The following is a 23951-nucleotide window of genomic DNA, read 5'->3' on the forward strand; positions in this document are numbered from 1 at the left end:
AGAAGGACACTCTGAAGTGACTTTTCGGACAGCTGGCTCTGGGCTCGTGAACTGAGCCCAGAACTTTCTTGCACATTGGTCTGAGAACGTGATGTTATCTGCAGCTGCCCCAGCCATCAAGGCTCATACGTAATAGGGAAGGTGGAAAAGAGGGCTCTCGCTGGTCACCAGTTATTTAAAGAAAGCCCTTCGCATTTCAGCCACTTGATTGAACAGAATCAGCACCTTTGCCCCTGGAGGGCCAGGAGTAAGATGTCTCTCTCCTTTGAAAGTCGCTCATCTTTCCTTTTCAAGACTAAGTCAGTGGACGCTGGCTATTTCTGGGACCTACACGGACCCATTATAACTATTCTATTTTCACGTGTGTTGTGGCCATCTGTGGTTGTGGTTTTGCCAACTCGACCTGCTTTTGCCACTTGGAATTGTCGAGACCAGGCTCTTACGTTTTCATACGCTGCACACAACAGGAGTCTAGGTTGCTGTTTTTAGGCTAAACCTGACAGTTGGTTCTTACCATGTGTTTCTAAAACCAAAGCATCACCTGAATCTAACCTCCTCTCTTTTTCTGTTAAACATCTCTGCTCTGAAATGATAAAGCCAAGCTCCTCTGTGTGATGTTTGCGGTTCATTGATCTCTCCTGCCTTTCCCCACAGGGGAGCGCTGGAAGCAGGCTCATCTTGACCACATGGCACCTGTTTCTCTTATGCAGCTTTAATAGGCACAGGCTCAGTCCCCAGTGGTCATGTGCCTCAGTTACATGCTGCGCATTTATGTTCGTCTCGTCTCTAAAGATTACAATATTATGTTTATTTAAGAAGCACCATATTTTAAAAAATGAAGAATGAAGTGTTTTAGATGCAAGCTCAGCACAAATTCAGCACCGAATTCTGTTGTCATGGCTAACGCAGCTTCTGCAGGATCTTTTTAAGACCCAGAAGATAAGTGGCATGGGTTTTTATAGCACCGGCTCCTGTGTTTATTCTGTCAACATCTCTGATGACATTAGGTGGCTAAGAAAAAAATCATGCCAGTGTGTTGAAGTTCATGCCAAAGGAACAGAGAGGCCCATTTGATGCTCAGAATTGGCTCTGCCCACAACCTTATCTTGTCCTATTTTTATATTCACAAAGGAAAACCAAGCAATGCTTGCATCATTGGCACTTTCTGTAAAGCCGTGTCTCTGAAGTTTGTGCCCTTTTCACGTGTGCCTAGAGACAGTACAGACACAAACGAAGACACAATATAAAGAACACAGACCACAGACAGTTGAAAATAAACTCCAGTGTATGAGTGAATACTGTAAATTTGAATTATGGAGAGATGTACAAATGATATTAAATCTCTGAAAAGATTCCTTTAGACATTAAAACAAAAGAAATGATAAAAGTGCCTGGAAACCTCCCGAATCACTTATTGGGAAATAGTAAGACATAGGCATTTTCCTGGCGTTGTGTACTTATGATGAAAGGATATTTAAAATATGCAGAAGCACATTTTAAATTAGTAGGAAAGCACTTTAGGAAACAACTAATTAAAAGCTGCAGTTTAGAACATAGGCATTAAGTAGCCTCTATGGAATACACTTGTCCCTAGATTGTATCTGACATCCCAGAGACTCTCACAGTCTGAATTGTCCTCTTTGCTCTCAGTGGACCAGCAGAGGAGAGGTGGATGGGTGATCTTGCTAGCTTTATTTCAGTACTCTAGAAAGAGGCTTCTTTCTCCATGACCCTGATGTCTCTTACCTCCGTGTTATAAATGACATCACAGAATATTAACACAACCACCAGAGGTGTTTGTTTAATAATCTACTAAACCAAGCATGAAGGAACTCATGAGGAGCTATGAATAGCATCTAGGGATTTTTATCATATATTTTCTATTTTTGTTAGAAACCTCAATTCTTCTGAGTATTTATGATGATTTCAAATGTGTTTTTGAAAATTATAAGTTGCCGAAATTTACTTTGCAAATATATTTTTGAAACAGCTTTGCTGTATTTAGCCTTGAAGTTGTAGTGATTCTCCTGTCTCTGCTTCATGGTTACTGAGATTACAAGTGTGTGCAAAGTTTAGAATTTGTAAATATTTGTTACAAAGTAGAGCCCAAGTACATGATAATTTCTGTCACTAAAAGTATTTACACAGAATATTTAAATTTTTCTTCTTACAATTTTGTCATTATTATGTATTATAACTTTATGCACTAAATATTTTGCTTAAAAAAACAGAATTCTTTAAGTTTCACAATGAAGGCATCATAAATTACTTTGCATGGTGTGTAGGCAAGAAAGCTAAGCTCACGATCACAAAGTTGAGTGGTGGCATTGGAGTTTGAATTAAGTATGGTTGTAGAGTCTAATGTCTTGTCTTCCACTTCTTCGCTAATATTGACGTGGAGTGGAGAGTTCACAGTGGAGTATATACTAGGCCAGTGCACTCATTCAATATTGACAGTACTGACAGAACATGTCCAATACATCGTTGTAGAGACAGTTAAATGAGCAGAACTTAGACTGTCAGTGTCAACACAGACACTATAGAAACACAATATGTAAATATAAATACAGGCAGGTCTCTAAAGTTGTCTCATACAGAGCCAAGGTGAGTGATGTGTGACAATAAAGCTGTGGGCACCGGTAAACGTGTGGACTGCGGGTGCCGGTACATGTATGTGGACTGCGGGTGCCGGTACATGTATGTGGAATGCGGGTGCCGGTACATGTATGTGGACTGCGGGTGCCGGTACATGTATGTGGACTGCGGGTGCCGGTACATGTATGTGGAATGTGGGTGCCGGTACGTGTATGTGGACTGCGGGTGCCGGTACATGTATGTGGACTGCGGGTGCCGGTACACGTATGTGGAATGTGGGTGCCGGTACGTGTATGTGGACTGCGGGTGCCGGTACGTGTATGTGGAATGTGGGTGCCGGTACATGTATGTGGACTGCGGGTGCCGGTACGTGTATGTGGACTGCGGGTGCCGGTACGTGTATGTGGACTGCGGGTGCCGGTACGTGTATGTGGACTGCGGATGCCGGTACATGTATGTGGAATGTGGGTGCCGGTACATGTATGTGGACTGCGGGTGCCGGTACATGTATGTGGACTGCGGGTGCCGGTACATGTATGTGGACTGCCGGTGCCGGTACATGTATGTGGACTGCGGGTGCCGGGACGTGTATGTGGAATGTGGGTGCCGGTACGTGTATGTGGACTGCGGGTGCCGGTACGTGTATGTGGACTGCGGGTGCCGGTACGTGTATGTGGAATGTGGGTGCCGGTACATGTATGTGGAATGTGGAGCTTTTCAGTCCAGTTTTCCCTATTACTACGTGTGCAAACTCCCTACCTCAGCAATGACTCTTTAGCTGGAAGTGGGAGAGTTAGAATTATTCAGTAAATACTATGTACTGAGCTTAAAGGCACTCATAAAGGTTTGGGAGGAAACCAGATTTTGATTGATGGAGGGACTTTATAATAGGCATCCTTCATTTACTTTTACGAGCACATCCTCTCCATCCCCCCCCTCACCTTTTTAGAACAATGCCAAAGTGTTGAATAAGAAAGTTGTAGTTAATTAGTGATGTAAGGCACCAGTAATATTTGTATATGAGACTAAGAAATTATGCCTGATAACACTGGCAGAACCTCCTAGTGGTAAGAGTGAAACTTCTAGACCAGTCTATTCCCAATTTTACCACAAGGACTAATAATGTGAGGTCAAAAAGTTTACCCAACTTCTCTGTGCGTCAATGATCTACTGATAAAATGAGAATTTTTCTTTCCATCTCAAATGATTTTTGCAAGTGTTAAGTAAGATAACCACACAAAGCCTTGAAGCACGTCTTGGTGTCTGGTAAACACAACAAAACCATCAACAGCCAAGTAGTACAAATATTTCCTTTTATTTATTTGCCCATGGTTAATAGTCATGTGTTTATTCTGAATATGTGCATCATATAGCACTGTAGAAACGGAGAAAAGAGGGTGAGAGATGTCTCTGTTAGAGTGTCTGTTGCTGTGAGCAATCAGCACAACTGAAAGCAGGTTGGGGAGGAAAGAGTTTGATTTCAGCTTATGTGCGTGATCACAGATTGCAGTCCAGTATGAGGGAAGTTAGGGCCAGAACCTGGGATAGGAGCTGATGCAGAGGCCATGGAAGGCACCGCTGACTGGCTTGCTCCCTATGGCTTGCTCCCTGAGCCTGCTTTCTCATACAGTCCAGGACCACCTGTGGGTGTGTACTACCCACAGGGAACTGGGTCCTCCCACATCAGTCACGAATCAGGACAGTGCCCCCCACACTTGTTTACTGACCAGTCTGATAGAGGAGTTTTCTCAGTTAAGAGTCTTTCTTCTCATATATGTCTAGGTTTGGTCAAATTGACAGAAAAAAAACCCAAACAAACAAACAAAACTCCAAAACCAAACCAAAACAAACAAAGAAACAAAAACAAAAACCTTTACCAGATATACCCAATCCTTCCCAGCAGAATTGAAAGTCAGAGTGAATTTTCTACAAAAAAAAAAAAAAACAAAAAAAAACAAAAAAAAAACAAAAAACCGAGGGAGGCTGTTAGTGAATTACTAACATGAATAGTTATTCTTTGGGAGACTGGAAAATTAGATTATTATAAAGGAATTAATCTCAAAACCAGGGCTTTTTGAATTAGTACGCTGTACTTGGGGTAAATATAATTGTTTGCTCTGGACCCTTGAAAAAGAACAGTTTCTTAATCGCAAAGCAGAATTCACTATTCTTATTCTTCAGTTACTGTGCTGTTGTGTTCTAGGTGACAGGAGAGCCTCTGCGCTTTCCTATGGGAAGGTGGCGGTCTTGATACCTAGCACCCAAGAACTCTCACTGGTGTTTGTGTACCATGGGCCTTTTCCTGTCTGTTTTGAAACTGTCCCAAATTATTGACTGTTACGACTGGTATGAAGTCAGTCTTTTGACTGTGACATGCTCTACAAGTTTTACTGATAAGATAGGAAGCTGAGAATTGTTGGTCAAAGATGCATTATGGAGGCAGTTGTCAAATTTGGTGTTTATTGGAGAAACCTGGAGGTTGCTAAAGCACACATTGCTGGGTCTTGCTCCCAGAGATTAAGCCTCATTAAAATAACAATTCATTCCCAGGTAGTGATGAACAGCTCATCAGAGGGACTGCTCTTTGAGAACTACTATGATAAACTAAATATGGTAATCAGTCTACACCGAACCATTTAAGTTCTTCACTAAATCAATACATTTAACAAGCTGTTTATCGTCTTACTCAGATAATACTTAAGCAACTATAAAAGCAGATTCTCAAAAATTAAAAATCTCTTATGTACATGGACAATTAGAATTCTCTCCACTTCCTCTTGATGGTAGCAGTATTAATATTAGCTGGACACCCAGGTACTGGTTTCCTGCTCTACTTTAACCCATGTCAGTAAGTTAGTCCATGTGAGTTATGTGAGATTTGTTACTGGGGGTCTCCAAACGATTTCCTCTGAACTTTTTCCCCTTCAAGAGCAAATACTATTCACTCCCCATTACAGTTTACTAGTTCAAGAGGCCCTAGTTTAAAGTTTCTGTTGATACTTGTCATGATCTAATTAATTTTGGTCTCCAGAAATGACTAATAATGTTAATATTAAACAAAATTCTTTATATTTTAGTAGCGATAGAGTTTTGTAGAATGTCTAGTTGCGTTCTTCTTTTTTCCTAGGGTTATGCCCAGTGAACCTTTGTCCCCACTTGTCTAACTTCTACCTGTTGGTCACAGAATCCCTTTGGTATAGAGTAGCTTCGTCATGGCCCTAATCCTTGGTTACCTTGTCCACAGTGTGCCTTTGGTCAGATCATGCCTTTGGCACGTGGTACTTGGTTGTGCCTATGTCAATGTGAATGAATGCTCCCCTCGTTGTTTTCCTATGTGACTTCATTGAGAAAGCCTTCCCGGCTCCCCTGGTCTAGGTTCTTGACATGGTAACACAATGTCTGGGTGCCTCTTGTTTATAAGTGGCACTGTCCTATGAGAAAGTGGAAAGAATCTTATTTTCCTACATGTACAAAACATGTTTTTTTTTAATTTGGAAAATCTGCCTTTAATATTGTTTAATTAATTAAATATATTCTGTGGAAAATATCACTGTATCTGTTTTCTAATTTGGCCAGAAAGAAAAATAGCAAGGAATGTTGTTTTCTTAAAAGCTAGAGACCTCTTGTGGTCATTGATAATAGTACTTTAAAAACAGAATTATTCAAATTTGTCAGATTTCCAAATTTCTGGTTTAGGTAACATACATTTAAAAATAAAGGTATTACCTAAAACCTGCCAAAATACATCCCATCAGCAATAATATTCTACACTCAGTAATATATATATATATATATATATATATATATATATGTATGTATGTATACATGTGGGTATACTCATATATTTGCTTATATACATATGTGTGAATGAAATATATAGATATTTCACTTGGTGAGAGGAATACTACCTAACAAATTATCAATTCATCAAACATAGGAAAGTATAGAAATATATAGGTATTTTAGTGAGAGGAATAGTACCTAACAAATTATCAATTCATCAACATAGGAAGGTGTTGAAGTCTTAACTTTTGTTAAGAACTTTTCCAAACTGTGTATTTGTGCATCAGAATATCTAGTAATTTTTATTCTAATTTATGTATAATGTGACTAAAGCTCTGAGAAATTGTGTGATGTGCATTTTTACAGTATCATATTCATATGGACTTCACTCACTATGGATTAAATAATCCTCTTAAATAAGTGGCTGGGAGTTATAGACATAATTCACAAGAGATTGCCAGATTGCAGGATTGCCATTCTTAATTCACTTTTAGAAATATTTAATTTTTCTGTATTTTTATTATTTGTGATATTCATAATGCATGTCATTGTTTTGTTTGTTTGGTTTTGTTGTTGTTATTCTGACGTTTGAGACAGGGTTTCACCACATAAGCCTAGCTGGCTGGGAAATTGCTCTGTAGACCAGGCTGGCCTCAAACTCATCGAGATCTTCCTACCTGTGCACCACAACCACTTTTTTTGTTTTAGATTTAATATTTTTTTTTTGAACTGAGTACTCTAATTCCTCTACTTTGTCTGCAAGCCATGATCTTGTCTCTTGCATTTGATCTGTTCTACTGATTTCCCTGGATCTGGCCTCTCTCCTCCGGCCACCACAGTAATGCAATGAAGTGCACAGGTATGAAGGATGCTGACAGTCAATAAAACTCTGAATAAACATGTAGATGGAAAAGAGGTTTTGTTACTCTTAACAGGCCTTTATTGGTCTGGAAAAATGAAAGGAATTTTAGATCATAGAATTTAGAAACAGTTCTTCCTCCATGCCTGTTATGATTTAAAAAACAAAACAGGACAAACCTCACCATTTTCCCTATCAGTTAATGATATTCTTGCCATGTTTACATTTTAAAAGGTAAAAACAATATTCATGATAGGATATTCAGTATATCAAACGTTTAAAGAAGTAAACAGGAGCTGAATGTGGTGGTGGATTAAACACTTGGGTTTAAAGGCAGAGACAGTTAGATCCCCATGAGTTTAAGGCCAACCTGGTTGACATAGTGATTTCCAGGTCAGCCAAGGCTCCATAAACTAAAACACTGAAGGGAGGGGAGGGAGAGAAGGATAGAAGGAGAAAGGAAGGGAGGGAAGAAGAGGGGAGAGAGAGAGAAAGACAGAGACAGAGAGACAGGCAGAGAGAGAAGCTATATTGTAATGCTTGATATGGAAGTGAGGACAGATAACACGATAGCATCTAGAAACACCAAATAAGCCCACATTAAAGACAATGGTAGTCTTTTGTTGTTGCTGTTGTTGTTGTTTTTGGTAAGTAAAACTATAGTGGTTTAGGCCTGGAGAATTGACTTGTCAGTTAAGCACACTGGCTGTTCTTCCAGAACATGGGTTCAATTTCTAGCACCCACGTGCTCACAACCATCTCCAGTTACAGAGGAAATCCCCAGGCATGGTCCTTTTCCTGGTCATATAAATCAGCATCCTCTCCCAGGAGAAAGCCTTCTAGGCAATGTCTAGGTGCTTTAAGTATTTTATCTCATTAAATTTCCATACCACTTAGCTTAGGTGTGGTGGTTTGAAAGAAAATGGCCCCCAATGGGAGTGGCACTATTAGGAGGTGTGATCTTGTTGGAGTAGGTGCAGCCTTGTTGGAGGAAGTGTGTCCTGGGGTGAGGCGGGGAGATCTGAGACCTCTTTTCTCAAGCTTCACTCAGTGTGACAGTCAGTCGACTTCCTGTTGCCTGCAAGATTTAGCGCTCTCAGCTCCAACACTCAATCTGTCTGCATACCACTGTGCTCCCTGCCATGATGATAAGGGACTGAAGCTCTGAATCTGTAAACCAGTCACTCCAATTAAGTGTTGTCTTTCTAAGAGTTTCCATGGTCACGGTGTCTCTTCACAGCACTAGAAAACCCTATCTGAGACAGTAGGCTTATATTCTTATCATCTGTCTTTTATCTATGTAAAAGTAATGGCCACAGAGGGCCCACAGTAGGAGTGGAGCTAGACGTTAACTCTGCTCTACCTGATTTTAGAGTTTGGTTTCCTTTTCACTCTGAGAATGAGCTGCTGGGAGGAATGAATGACTTCACCCACCTAAATGACTAGATTAAAAAACTGTCAAAATCCAGGCAGTGGTGGCGCACGCCTTTAATCCCAGCACTCAGGAGGCAGAGGCAGGCGGATCTCTGTGAGTTCAAGGCCAGCCTGGTCTACAAGAGTTAGTTCCAGGACAGGAACCAAAAGCTACGGAGAAACCCTGTCTTGAAAAAACAAAAAAAAAACAAAACAAAAAAAAAAACAAAAAAAAACTGTCAAGAAGCTCAGTTCTGCTATTTAAAGACATAAAACATACTTAGAAACATTCAAATCATAGAAGAACTATTTGGAACATCAAAGGAGAAACTCCCTAAGCTTTTGGTTCCTTTCAGGGGCCTTTTTACCTGGGCTGCTGCCTCTCTTGCTTTCCTTGTTCATAATTCCATGCTTGGGCCCTAAAACGATTCCTTTTTCTTGTGGCTGTTTATTCTGTTACACCTGCCGCCAGACTTCTCTATGCGTGCCAGGCACTAGATCTTACCTAGCAAATCTTTGTAGTGCCAGAATGCAGCCGAAATGCCTAAAACAGAGGCTCAAGTAAGATTTGGTAGTGAGTCATACAGGAACTTACTTCATGGCAATATTTGTATAAATGTTCTGAAAGAGAAACTTTATTAGTCTGCTATCATTACAGATTTTAAGAGCTATGCAGTTATGAGTAGAATTAGAATATAGAGTCTGTAGTTATCCTGACCATGGTTATAAAGAGAGTGTTTTAAGGAAACTGAGTTTGTGACTAGTACTGCTGTTGCTCAGTTTTCACAAAAACCTGATGAATGGAATAAAATGATCTCTATTTCAAAAATGGAAAAACCAGACACAGTTCCAGGTTTTTCTGCTATAAATGTACATACCTAACCAAAAGGCAGTTTTATATTGCCACTATTGATTTATTCATGTGATACAGATTCTGTGATATACAGACTCCATAGTAATATCTTCTAATGAAAATTCATCGATTCTTAATCCAATTGCTTTGCCCACTAGAACTTTTCCACCAAAACAAAAGCCCTAAATGTCTTGAGAAATTGGCACTTTTATTCCCAAGTAATGTTCAAAGTCCACAAATAATTTGCTATCATAATTTTTCCTTGCCTTCCAAACAAGATAGTCATATTTTAGAAATTTTTCCTACTAAAAAAAAAAAAATTGTTCCTTTACATGTTACAGGTAACCTCTCAAGGCCCCCTGCAGACCAGTCTCTTCAGCTTTTTGGGGGCAAAACTACATTTCCCAGAAGCCATTTCGTCTGCGGAGCGCGTCTTTTCCGCCACTGGGGGCCTTGGGAAACCAGAGGACGCCGAAGGGAGCTTCCTGGCAAGAGGGCCCACGGAGGAGGCTTCCTGACCCGTGCTCCCCGAAATGGCTCGGAGGCAGGACGAGGCGCGGGTGGGCGCGCCCCTGAGGGCGGAAGGCCGGCCGGACGCGGAGGTCAAGCTCATTCTGTACCACTGGACCCACTCCTTCAGCTCTCAAAAGGTAACGGCCAGGAGCCGCGGGCCGCGCTCGGTTCAGCACCGGGACAGCTCCCTTGGTGCCACGCAGGCCCTGACCCTGGGTGCCTGTACTGCTGGGGTGCACTAAGTGTGGACCCTCAGGAGGATGAAGAGAGTGAGGCAGGCACTGTCATTCAGGAAGCGCCACTGAGAAGCATCACATTCACCCTAGAGGTTTTGCCCACTTGAGCTCTGAACCCTGGAAAGTGAGGCAGGAAAAAGTGCCTCCCTGCAACGCTTTGAGCTACTTTCCTTCTGTAAAAAAAATATTGTATATATATCATATACCTATGTGTGTGTATATATGATATATATATATATATATATACTGTATATCATAATATAATATTACACACACACACACACACACCCACAGAGAGAGAGAGAGAGAGAGAGAGAGAGAGAGAGAGAGAGAGAGAGATTGACACAGGATCTCTTGAACAACCTGTAACTTGTTATGTAGACCAAGATGTCTTTAAATCTGTGGCAACCTTTCACCTTGGCTCCTCTACTGTTGGGATTGCAGAGTTGTTTTTGTTTTGTTTTGTTTTGTATTTTTTTGGTTTTTGTTTTTGTTTTTCAAGACTGGGTTTCTCTGTGTATCTTTGGAGCCTGTCCTGGAACTAGCTCTAGTAGACCAGGCTGGCCTCGAACTCACAGAGATCTTCCTGCCTCTGCCTTCCCAGTGCTGGGATTAAAGGTGTGTACCACCACTGCCTTGAATCACCATGCTAGCTCTTTGCTTAAAAAAAAAAAATACAGAAATTAGGTATTTAGCTCAGAGACAGAATCCTTGCTTATTAAGCTCAAAGCCCTGGGTTTGGCAGTCTTTAGCATCAGAAGAGAGAAAACAACAAAATCATGTAAAGACACTGCTCCACCCCAAGGGAATGAAACTGCTTTGATTTTCCCGTGCTTGCATTCTTTAACAAAGGTCCAAACATATGTTTGTACTTAAGGTGGTCCTTTATGGTTTCCCCTGTGCTGGAGTTACAGGCCTGCCCTTGTCAACCAGCCAACATAGGTGCTGGGAATCAAACTTGGGTTATCTGCAAGAGCTATACGCACCTGAACCGTCTCTCCAGTCCTCTATTTCAAGGCTTTTGTCTGGGGAGGATACACAGTTTGTTTTAAGGCACAAGGACCACTGTGGCGATGGAGAGAGAGTGGTTGTAAGGAAGACAGAGTCATTTTTCTTCCCACCTTTCCTTCTATAACCTATAGCAGTAAGTTGCCAAGGTGCCGCTCATCTTCCTTCCAGCAACAGGCGTCACTAAATGAAAATTTGCAATGCTGCTAGCTCAGGAAGCCAACCGAGGTGGTGTAGCTGAATCCAGAGAAGACGTTTTAACTGAGAACAGTAGTAACCCCTGTGAACTCTTCCAGGTGCGCTTGGTAATTGCTGAAAAGGCACTGAAGTGCGAGGAACACGATGTAAGTCTGCCCCTGAGTGAACACAATGAGCCTTGGTTTATGCGTTTGAACTCAACTGGAGAAGTGCCTGTCCTTATCCACGGGGAAAACATAATTTGTGAGGCCACTCAGATCATTGATTATCTTGAACAGACTTTCCTGGATGGTAATGTTAAGGCTCTTTGTGATTTCTTAGCTTTGTTTTCAACATATGCCCTTCCCTGTTTCCCTTCTCTCTTCCTCCCTCTCCCTCTCTTTTATGGTGCTGGTTTAGTGACTTAAAAATCTTTTCCATTTCCATAAGCACACAAATATACGCCTGTACCAATTTCAGAGAAGCCAGTGCAAATGTTAATGACAAAACTCTCAAATTCACTTGCAGAAAACTGCAGGTATGTGGTTCTGGTAATGATAATTTATTAGCCTTAAAGTCAAGTAAAATTCATGATGTTGATTCTTTGTATATATTTTGAAAATCAACTTAATTTTAAAAATAAGAGAAAGAAAGGACTAAACAGTAGAGAAGGGGGAATGGATTGTTACTACGCTAGGTTCTTTGTTCTAGTGACTTCTGCATTGTTTGAATTTTTATCATTTCTAAGGAATTATAAGGCTTAAATATGTGTAATGTTTTAATAATGGTCATTTATGACTGCTTACATGTCAGGCATTTTATATTTCAATTTTAGTCAGTTGTCAACCCTCAGAAACAGGTGCAGAATCCAAAAGAAGTGTAGAGACAAGTCATTCCCATTTTGCATGCGAGGAAAGAGAAATAGAGGGTTTGCCTAAGGAAATGTAACCATTTTATGGCAGGGTCTTTGGTCTTCAAAGTCTTCAGCTGGCACTATTTCCTGGTTCCTTTGCCACATATGAATATTTCTGCTTGCTTCTAAGGACTGCCCTTTCAAGTCAACTGTAGTTTAGTGACAAGGCTGTGCTGACCGCAGACATGGCTGACCATGGGCAGAATTGAGAGCAGAGCCTAAGGCTTCAGACTTTCCCTTCAGTTCTGTTTCAGACAGCAATCTACAGGCGATCCAGCTGCTTGCTTGCTGCTCTGCTGATGCTAACTGAGCAGTTAAGGTCAGCATATGACCCCAAAGTAAGGAAATTAATGAACCAAAAGCTGTCTAAGGTACCTAGAAGGAAAATGGCTATTAGACCTAATAGGGGAACTAGATTAGAGACTCATAATCTTATCTGAGTGTAGCGGTGCCGTCATTCTTGATGTAAGTGCTGATTAACCAGGACTCTATCAGAGGTTTTAACTAAAGGTGGCCTTGGCCTAAACCAAATGGTATGCAGAACTGTTTACCTTTCACTGTCACTGGCTATCCCTATATGTTTAGATGCTGGGCACTGTGCTGAAAATGGAGAATAATTGATTTAAGAAACATTTTCACATTCTTGAGCTTCTTGGAAATGGATAAGAGTATTAATAATTTGTTTTTCTTAAAGAACCGACTAGAACAATAGAAACAAAACAAAAATAATTGTGTAAGAATTCTATTTTAAATGACCAAAACTTTAAAAAGGTATCTTATTTTTCATGTACTATATGCAATATATAAAACCATAAGTTACATGTATTATATAACAATATCATATATATCACCTATATTATATAACACATGAAAATAATATTTAGACCTTGCTTGAACTAATGCAATTTGCGTCATCATTATTTCAGTTCTTTCTTAACATTTGCTTATTCTTTTTGTTATCTCATTTGAAATAATGCTTTACAGTAAATGTTAATTATCATTGGTTCCTTAAAATTTTCTTTAGTTTTTGCTTTTTATATACTAGTAAAGCTGAAATATATTCTGACTTTTGCTAAGTTACATAAATCACAGCCAAATAGATTTTGTTGGCTTGTTTTTGAAGTAAACTTTAAGTTCAGGTTGGTCTCAGATTCGGTATGTGGAATTAACTATTCCTTTTAACAACTTTGTTGACTTAGATAAAACACTGACCAAATGATAGGATGAAACTGTGGGAAGCATGAGATTTAATTCTGGTTGAGCTTCTCTGGTGAGGAAGCCATCAACACGGCCTCACTAACTGGTTGAATGTTTCTTTGTAACTGTTGGACGAGATGATGCATTGCTGTCGTTGTAAGACAAGACCAACCCAACTGACTCTTCATGTTCTTCTTTCCCAGGAGAATAGTTACCTAACTGGGGAAGATTAGAAAAGATTAAGACTCCTATAGTTGAAGCAGATATGATGACACCCAGACCAGTTTGCAGGTCAAGATAGAAGAATTTACCTCAGGATATAGAGATTTAAATCAACAGCAGCTATAAGCATTGCTGCAGTTACAATCCAGACAGTTAGCATTCGTCACTAAGAACTCGGGGGAACAGGAAAGGAGCCATCCCATTCGTCAAAGAACAGGACAGAGAACAGCCAACCTTGTCAAAGTCTGTTCCATCACCAGCAACATGGGCATCATCTGATAGGTTATTTACATTCGTCAAAGAACAGGACAGAGAACAGCCAACCTTGTCAAAGTCTGTTCCATCACCAGCAACATGGGCATCATCTGATAGGTTATTTACAGTGCAGAGTTTTAGATCATCTAGCAAAGTTAGAATCTTGTTTGACCAGAGCCCCAAGTGAAATACATGTGCATTATGACTTTAGACTAATGCTAAAGTTCCTGTGTTATGCTCAAAGCAGTCTACAAATTACTCTATCTGGCAAACTTTTAGAATGGATTTCCAACTTATTTTCTTTTTCATACTTTCCAATTTGCAAAACTTATTTCCTTGGAAGGAGGAAAGGGTGAAATACGAGTTGGCTAGTCCTGTTTATCTGCAAGCGATAGCATTGCTGTGATTAAAAAAAAAAAAACCTTTAAATTTTCAGATTTTATATCTGTCAGTAAAAGGAACTAATTTAAGTTTTACATTGTTGGAAAATGTTAGAAATACCTGTTAAAATGTGCCTGGAGTGTTCAAACCGTGGCTTGAAATAGAATGTATTGCAATTCAAGTAGAACATTTGAGATTATATAATGTTTCTATGGAGTAAAGACACAAATATGACTAGAGAATGGTAAGACATGTCTGCAGATGAATTAATTACCACACAGAAGACTATTGATGCACAGATTTATTATACCAAATTAACCTTCCATCTCTTATTTTACTTATTAATATTTCTATTACGTTTAAATCACTGTAAGAGCTGTGAGGTCAGAGACTGTCTTATTAAGAGCTGTGCCCTTATGCTTTCTGCAAGTAGATACTCCATAATAGATATTTAATAAATGATACTGAATGGATAAAATGAATGAGTTATCGAAATACCTATAGCGTGAATAGGGCTTTTTAGTAGTGTTTTATTGATTGATCAACTCATGGCTTTGTGCCTGCCAGGCAAGTGTTCTATCACTAAGCTATTCTGTCAGTCCCCAGTGGTGTTTCTTTAAGCCTGATTTTCTTGATTTGAGTTAAAGAAATGGTTTCATACTTATGAATGATGGAAGAGCTAGGATCATTAGAATAATAGCTATCTTATGAAATGCTTATTGTGAAATAGGAATAAACCTGAAACTAAGATAAAGTTTAATAAGACAAATGTAACACATAAATTTTGGTTTTAAAATTTAGCTACAATTAGAATGGGTAAGAGACCTGATGGTTAGTAAGTTGCCAGGCTAGAGTGGTCTCGAGTTGTTTTTAAAAGTGTTGGTTCTATCCAGATGCACAAACCGCAGTGCTCTACATCCAAAGGTGGTCTTAATATTTGCTATTTTGTTGCTCTACAGATGGAATTTAGAGGAATGGTAGGATGATAATTAGTATGGTTCTATGAAGTGTATCATTTTTCATGGTTATAATAGGATCCCTTTATGTATAGGTATTAACTAAAGGCCAGATTAGTGAACTGGTGTCTTTGCTGTTGGTTGCTATCCTTTGTTAGCCAGTCATTGAGGGTTCTCCTCATATAGCATTTGCTCAATCATTTTGTATATCCGTACTCAGATATTTGCATCCCGTGCCTTTGAGATACCTATTAAATAATTGGCAGTTGTACAGGAGAATTTGAGTCAGGGAACTTTTTAGAAGTCTTAACCTAAAATAGTTATCTAAGCTGGATAATAGTAGACTTGACTATTATTTCTATTATCACTTTTGAAAGCAGGTTCATGGAGATATGAATGATATTCCCAAGGGCAAGACTTTGATTAAGGAGGAATTTCTCTGTAGTCATTGCTCATCTTAGGACTGGCTGAGAGCGCTCTCTGCATCCATTCTCGCAGGACCATTTAGCAGGCATTAATTAGGGGCAACTCTTGGGATATTCAGAGATAGTTCAAAGGCCTCAAGTCTTTAGAAACTTGTTAGCCTCCAAAGATATTTTCTACCTATCAGTTTAACAAGAATCTGTCCTTAGCATATGCATATACTGTTACTGTTTAATTTCATAGAATGTTTTGTGTACACGGTGCATTTTCAACCAGGTATATAATGAAGAAAATTATATTACAGGAACCTATGATTAAGCTAGGTGAGATATGACAAGTACAGGAATGGGGGATAGGACAAGGTGAATGAACATACTAGTGTTTAAATTGAACTAGTTCTTGTAATAACCTAAATCTTAAAGTAAAATTTAATTTGTCTACTAGGTAAAAACTTAATGAATAAACAGAAAACCAAAAATGTCATTAAATAAGTAGAAAATACTAGAATATATGATATTTATTATTGCTAATTATCTCACTGGTTAACCCAGAATCCTGGATGTTGTATGGTGTTTTTATAATTTGATATATAACAGTTATTTGAAAGTCATGTCTGGTGTCTTATGTCTGTCATTTAACATATTGTTAAAAAGTAGGATTTGGGCCAGGTGATGCTGGCACCCACCTTTAATCCCAGCACTAGGAAGGCAGAGACAGGCGGATCTTTGTGAGTTTGAGGCCAGCTTTGTCTGCAAAGCAAGTTTCAGGACAGGCTCCAAAAAGCTACAGAGAAACCCTGCCTCAAAAAATAAAAAAAAAAGTAGGATTTGCTTTGAAATTAAAGTGCAACATTAAAAGAATATCAACTTGAAGTCATCATTTTATTCTATTTAAAACAATTTATAGATTTATTTATTTTATTTTATATGTTTGAGTGTTTCAGGTACTTGGGATTTGATCCAGGGCCTGGTAAATGACTAGTATAAATTCTTACAGAGTCATACCTCCAGTCCTACTCACTGCTTGTCAAGTCACTAAACTTGGCTTTCCTTATTGCAACCGTATTCCCAATGCTTGCACCTCACCTGCTTTTCAAACCCCCCCTGGCTGCCTTCTCTGAGCATGTGCTTTATGTTATTCACACTCTTGATGGAGGCAGAACACCAAGAAAACCATCTTTTTGTTGGTCATACTTATTATGACACTCTATGGGATAGTTAGAAAGTAAAGTAAGATGAGATTGAAAGGGAGGACTTACATAATTCAAGAGAAAAGCAACTGCCTTGTGCTTCTCACTACGTAGCCCACACTGGCCTAGAACTCACGATCCTCCTGGATTAGCCTTCCAAGTGCTGGGAATGCAGGCATGTGCTACTTGCTGGACTTGATTGTCTTTTGAAAAAGTTTCCAGAGGCAGTGAATGCTGTATGCCTTGGAGGTGACCTATGTGACACTGGCCAGGGCACCCGTGAAGTACTTAGGGAAAGAAAGGGTGCTGGGAAGAGGATATGGGTGCAGCGGGCACCTTCTTTTGTGCCCGGCAAAGAGCTTCAGCAGATAGCGGTATCAGTGGGGCACTGGATAGAATAGAAGAATGCTCATGCAGCAAGCATTTGTTCTCCTTTGAAGAAGTCAGCTTGAGCCAGATGGATCATACCCAGAAAAATTCCATGTTCCTATTCTTCCTCTCATTCACCTTTCTGGGAAGGAAGTGCTATGTTTTTTTGGAGAAAGCTCCAGGGCCTGGCACTGAAAAGTAGCCTGACCTGGGAGCCAGGATCCCAAACTGGTCATTTGGGAAGCACTCAAAAATGCACTGTTTATGGTTATAACCTGAGGCTTCTGGACTGCTAAGGCGTGGGTGCTGCTTCAGGCTTTTGGGTCCCTTTGTCTCTCTCTCTCTCTCTCTCTCTCTCTCTCTCTCTCTCTCTCTCTCTTTCTCTCAGCAGTTTTTAAAAAGGATTTTTTAATTTTTTTATTCATTTTGTATACCAACATACAGTTCCCCCTCTCTACCCTCATCTTGCTTTCCTCATCTCCCCCCAATCTCAGAAAGGGCAAGGCTTCCCATGGGGAGTCAACAAAGCCTTTAAGTTGAGGCAGGACCAAACCCCTCTCCTCTGCATCAAGGCCGAGCAAGGCATTCCACCATAGGGAATGGGCTCCAAAAAGCTAGAGCTTTGGTTTATGTGGGTCAATATTTACTATTTAGAGATGAACCAGAAAAGTTTAAAGTCCCAGAACACTTGAGTGTCAGAGCTATCACCGTTCCACTAGCTCAGCGACAGAGCCCGTGTGTTTATGTGGCCTCCGGAAAGCTCTGTTGCTACTGCAGAGGTAACAAGAGTGAAAGGCCATTAGCAACATGGTATTGTTGTAGAAAGTCTGGAATTAGTGCATCCCCTAAAGTGTCTTTGGGAAGCCTATAGATCATCAATTCACACGTTGAGAACTAAGTCTTTGGATCCATGAGTAGAAGGGGAATTGAGATCTTAGATGGGTGTAAAAATGTCTTTAATTTTGCTTACTTCTGGTTGCGGGGAGGAGGCAGAAATCCTTAATAAATAAATAAATTAAAAAAATAAAAAAATAAAAAAAATTTTGCTTACTTCTTTTTTTGTGTTCATTAAAATTTTTTTTAAAATTATTTTACTTTTTTAAAAAAGAAAACAAACTATCTTCTTTTAATTTTACATATGAATCCCAGTTCCCACTTCCTCCCCTCTTCCCATTCCCTTCTCTTACCCTCCACCTCATCCCCCATACACTCCTCAGAAAGGGTAAGGTACAATGCTTTGGGGAAGCTCCAAGGCCCTCCCTACTATATCTAGAGCAAGGTATTCATCCAAAGAGAATAGGTTCCCAAAAAAGCCAGTACCAGCTTTTTCCACCATGTGGATATGACTCAGTGTGGCATTTCCATCTATGAACCAGGAGGTAGTCTCTCTTCAGATTCTAGACTCACTGACAGCTTGATCTTAGATTGTCAGCCTCCCTCCAGATTTGTGAAGAACATATTTCTGTTGTTTATGTGGCACATAGTATATGGCTGCCAGAGGCCCCTCAGTCTGCCCCAGCCATACAACTGTCACCCACATTCGGAGGGTCTAGTTTGGACCTATGCTGGTTCCTTCATGTCTGGCTGGAGGAGTCTATCATTCTTTTATTATCAATGCAGATAATCCAAAACAGTCAGGAATGCAGTGACTCTGTTACCAATAGAAATCACAGATATATTCCTAGCATATTAAATTATTATAGATATCGTGATACTTTTAAATTATGAAGGTCGTCAGAGCTGATGCTGAATGTTAATAATGTTAAAGAAGTATATATGTTAGTGTTTTACAAATTAGTATTATTTTGTTCATCTAATGTTTTATGCACCTGAGGACATTATTATTTTGAGACAAGGGCAGTGTCACATACAAGGGTGAGAGTACCTCAGCATTTCAAAGCTTCTGGTTTATTGTCCTCATGGAAGTGGATTTGTTGGAGAACTGGTAATATTGCTGAGGTTCTGAAAAGTCTGCGTAAGGGGCTAATTAAGGTATCTAGTGTGGAGAGGCTGGAAGTGGTATAGGCTGATTCCCTGTCTTGTCTTCACATGGGGTCTATAATGAAGTGTATGGCTGTCTGCATCTGTAGTGGGAAATGTGATTCATGCGTTGCCATTATTCCAAGGCAGCCTTTAACATTGTGCTGTCTATCTGTACAGCAAACACTTGCCTACATGCTTTTTTCTTAGAGTCAGAAATTGCCCTCTGGATCCTGAGCTAAGAAATGAGAGGATAAAGATTATCTAGGCTCTCCCTTGCACTAGTGGTAATAAGCTAGTTGGCATTTTCCAGAACTGTTTGAGAGGCAGATTAGGAAATAATTCTGAAGGGATTTAGCCCTGACTTTTGTGTTTCATTCTTCAGTTTTTTCTGTGTGGATACTCTTTGAAACACATCTTCTCTGAAGATATGATGATGTAATAAGCTATGATCATTGTATTAGTGGTCAGGTGATACTGTTTTTCTTCTGCCTTTAATAGCTGTGGGATCCTGGGCTAACTTCCCAGTATCCATATCCTTGTGTTTGTAATACCTACCACAGAATTTCCCCAGTACAACTGTTTAGAGTAATTGGGAACTTGGGGTGTAACAGCTTACTATAATTAATCATGTACTGACAGTGTGCCAAGAATGTATTAGGCTTTAGGGGTTTGTCAGAGAATGATATGTGATCCCAGATCATAAGAGGTTTACAATCTAGATTTTCACCGGCAAGTGAAGATTAGGCAGAATACATTTTTCAGGAGTAAATTGCTAACAATCTAGGGAAAGTGAAAATGGGGTTTTTGAGCAAAATCTTTTCCTACTTTATATAGATTGTTATTTTATAGCCATTTAGTATCAGTGGGGCCACTTTGGGTGTTAGTTGACACTAACTTATAGGAAAGAGTGGTCCTTGGTGACCTTCTTGTAATAAACAGGAATTCACTTACACTTTACTGAAGTCTTAAACTTGTACAGTTTAAGACATATACCATAGTTCCTTGTCCTGAAGATATTCATAAAGTGAAAGGATACAATTATATAAAAAGTGGTAGGGGATATACCAGAGTACATTCTGTGTTTGGGTGTCAGAGGTCAGGGCATGCTTCATGAGGAAGTGATGCACTTGAGGGTTGATCAGGAACTTAGAAGGTAGAGACATGAGAGGATGCTAGCCGGCCATGGTTTGCAATCTGACCTGGTGCCCCAGGCTCTTTCAGATGTTGACTACCTGGGCTGTAAAGACCTCATTTTGAGAATGTGCAGCCACAGTGAGATGCTAATGATGAGGCATTAGGGTTCTTGCTTTAGGATGTAGTGTTTTATTTGTAGCGTTCCCTCCAGTGTTTGCATTTATATTTTCGATGTGTATTTTAGAAAGAACACCCAGGTTAATGCCCGATAAAGGAAGCATGTATTACCCACGGGTGCAGCATTACCGAGAACTTCTTGACTCCTTGCCGATGGATGCTTACACACATGGCTGCATTTTACATCCTGAACTCACTGTGGATTCCATGATCCCAGCTTATGCAACCACAAGGATTCGCAGTATGTAAAAAATCTTATAAGCTGGGGGTTGATTCTGCCTGAAGCTTCTTATCATTTTAAGACTTGACATATCTTCTAGTCACTGAGAGAAGATTGGGAAATAGGATGGTTGAGTTTGTTTCATGGACGTGCAGGGGTATGCATCAATTCACTAACCTGCCAGACTAATCAGTTCCTTAGCCACCTCACTAGATATAGTATCTATTAGGCCTAATTTGTTGGTGTTTGGAAAAAAATTTAGAAAAGTGACTGATAAAAAGGTAGAGAATGTTCTCAACATGTTCTCAAACAGATTGGTAGTCAGAATAGCTGGCACCTTCTTGAGGGTATGGGCAATTGGGCTCAATTTCTGGTCCTTAATTGTCTCATGATGGGAGAAAACTGGATTAGAAGCCATCTAGCCATCACCTCTGCGCTCAGTGACTGGAGATTTGGGGGGATTTGAGAAATTCTTCCTACTTCCTGTCAGGAGGATCTATGGGGTCAGTGTGTTAGATGTGGAGCAGAAGAAGGTGTGTTCTGCAGTATAGTTGGCTATGGTTAGATAGGACAGAGGTTGCACTGGTCATAATCACGAGGTTTGGAGACACTCAATCCTGAATCTTCTAAACCCAGAATCCATGATTTTCTCTTACATGATGTCACCTTGTTGTTTTATTACTTTTTTCTCCTTCCTTTTTGATACCCTTTCTTCTCCCATCTTTTTTCCTTTGTCTTTTTTGTCTCTTCTCCCCTCCCCTATTCCCTCCCCTATTCCCTCCCTTCTTTTCTCACCTGCCATCTCCCCTCTCCTCTCTTGCCTTGTATTTTCTTCACTTCCTAAGTATTTATAATGTGATTTGAAACAGAACCTCTGACTGAAAACTTATCACTTTAGTTAACATTATTTTCAAAACAAGGTTTTCCCTTCCTGTCATCAGAGAAAGTGGAAGAACTGGAAAGGTAAGGCAGTCCAGCGGCATCATGCACAGAAGTGTGCAGCCTTGCTGTAGCAGAAGTGTGCAGCCTTGCTGTAGCTGCCACAGAAGATGCTCAGCCAGTTGTCAGCCTTGTGCTAGCTATCTTCTAGCTACATTTTAAATGGGGAAACAGAGGCACACAAAGGATGTCCAAGATAGCAGCAGGCTACCAGTCACAAAGCTCATACTCTCATCAAGGTGTGTCCCCAGTCCTCCCAATGTCTGTGACAGGAGGGGGAAAGGCTTTTTCATTTCAAACATGTTTTTATTATCAGGCCAGATTGGTAACACAGAGTCTGAACTGAAGAAACTTGCTGAAGAAAACCCTGACTTACAAGAGGCATACATTGCCAAACAAAAGCGACTTAAGGTAAGTGACTAGGCTGGCTATACTTCACACCAGTGTATTCTCTCTGGGAAAGAAGCATATTGTTTCTAGACTGTACATCATTGGTGCATGTGATACCTTTGGCCTGTGCTCTGCTTTGGAAAGACTTCTGAATCAATGTAGCAGCACATGAGCCCTGAGGATCAATGAGTTCCAAGCCAGCCTGGGCTACAAAGCGAGATACTTCCAAACAAAAGCAAACTTCCAAGGAAGGAAAAGAAGAATTTTTTATTATATATTTGATATTCAGACCCAGTGATAGTTATCTGACCAGCAGATACTGAGCATGCTGGTTGCCATGGAAGGTGACGAATTAGTGTAAGTTCCAGTTAACATAATATAGGAATTTCTCATAACGGGTAGTTAGCGGCTTTAAGGCCTCCATGTGTTAGCTGACTCGGGCTGACAATCATAAGGAGCATCAGCAATAGCCTTTCACTTTCTATTGGTTTTTTGCGCATGCCCAGACAACACATGTTATCACATGTAGCAAATGATACTTCCAACTCTCCCTCAACTTCCTTCCTTTATCCTCTCTTAGCTGAGTAGGCTCAGAGTATATGCTTCCATAGTTACTTTTCTTACCTTCAAAAATCACATTTAGACTTCTGTTGTACTCTTCCTTTACCGTGTGTGTGTGTGTGTACATGTGCGTGCGTGTATGTGTGCATGCATTTCTGCATGTAGAGGCTGGAGGGGAGCATTAGGACCCTCTCTCCATTATTTTTGAGACAAGATCTCCTACTGACTTGGGACTCACTGATTAGGCTAGGCAAGGTGGACAGTAAGGTCCAGGGGTGTCTGTCTCTGCTTCCCCAAGATGGGGTTAAAAAGGTGTGCCAACACTCCTAACTTTTGAACAACAGATCCTGGAACTCAAATTCTGGTCATCACACTTTCAAGACAAGCAGTTTATAGACTGAGCTACCTCCTGCTCTTTTATTGACTCTCTCATTAGTCCCCTAAGATTTACCAACTTCTATTCTCGAGTTGAGTTCTAGAGGAGGATTTTTGTGTTTCTCATGTTGTTTGTCCTTACTGGTTAGCTGGAGTTGCCAGTCCTAGCTAGGTCTGCTCCTGAGATGGAGCAGTTCCTCATTTGCTCTGGCTCTACAAAGTTATCCTATATCTCCCCATTGTCTAAAATGAACAGGTTTTAATTCTAAAAGTATATATATACAAATCTACTTTGTGCTATATGGTTTTGTTGCTGTTACTAGTAGGCATAAATAGTTTCTTTTTGGTTTGTTAATTAGTCAAAGCTGCTTGATCATGACAATGTCAAGTACTTGAAGAAAATTCTTGATGAGTTGGAGAAGGTCTTGGACCAGGTGGAAACTGAGTTACAAAGGAGAAATGAAGAAACTCCGGGTAGGTTCTCATTGGCTTTGTTTTTACTGAAACACTAGAGGCATTTGTAGGAACATTCTTAAACCGCAGTAAACATGTTCTGTAATCTGTTCCTGTGGTTGTTGCTTCTCACAGGCTGGTTTAAATATGTTATTTTACTTAGAACTATAGTGTCTAATTGTAATCCAGTCTGTATCAATGAGAACTATGACTCAAGAATGGTTTCTGCACCTTTTGAAGGATGTTTGGAGGGTGCCTACTTACCCAGCTCCACAATTAGCAATTATAGTAGTCTGGTTGGATAACCTGAGGAATTGCGTGACTGCCCACTCTGGGTTTTGCTTCAGCTGGGGAGATAGCTTGAATCTGAGGAGTGA

At 40.1% G+C, this 23951-nt stretch overlaps 1 protein-coding gene across 2 annotated transcripts in view; it reads left to right on the forward strand.

Moving 5' to 3' along the window:
• Positions 1 to 23951, forward strand: part of Gdap1 (ganglioside induced differentiation associated protein 1) — a 43957-nt gene that overhangs the window by 15601 nt on the left and 4405 nt on the right. Inside the window, exons 2-6 of one of the 2 annotated variants that reach the window (XM_041667387.1) lie at positions 9845 to 10153; positions 11557 to 11749; positions 20704 to 20877; positions 22112 to 22206; positions 23481 to 23595. In XM_041667387.1, the coding sequence (XP_041523321.1) occupies positions 10037 to 10153; positions 11557 to 11749; positions 20704 to 20877; positions 22112 to 22206; positions 23481 to 23595 (694 nt within the window). In that variant the 5' untranslated portion in view covers positions 9845 to 10036. Of the gene's footprint in view, positions 1 to 9844; positions 10154 to 11556; positions 11750 to 20703; positions 20878 to 22111; positions 22207 to 23480; positions 23596 to 23951 lie in introns of those variants that run through there. The other variant, XM_041667388.1, reaches the window with a different exon arrangement.

The sequence above is a fragment of the Microtus oregoni genome, unplaced genomic scaffold (genome assembly GCF_018167655.1).
Source record: "Microtus oregoni isolate MIOR12 unplaced genomic scaffold, Mior012 000017F_ref0000208, whole genome shotgun sequence".
Classification (NCBI taxonomy): Eukaryota; Metazoa; Chordata; class Mammalia; order Rodentia; family Cricetidae; genus Microtus; species Microtus oregoni.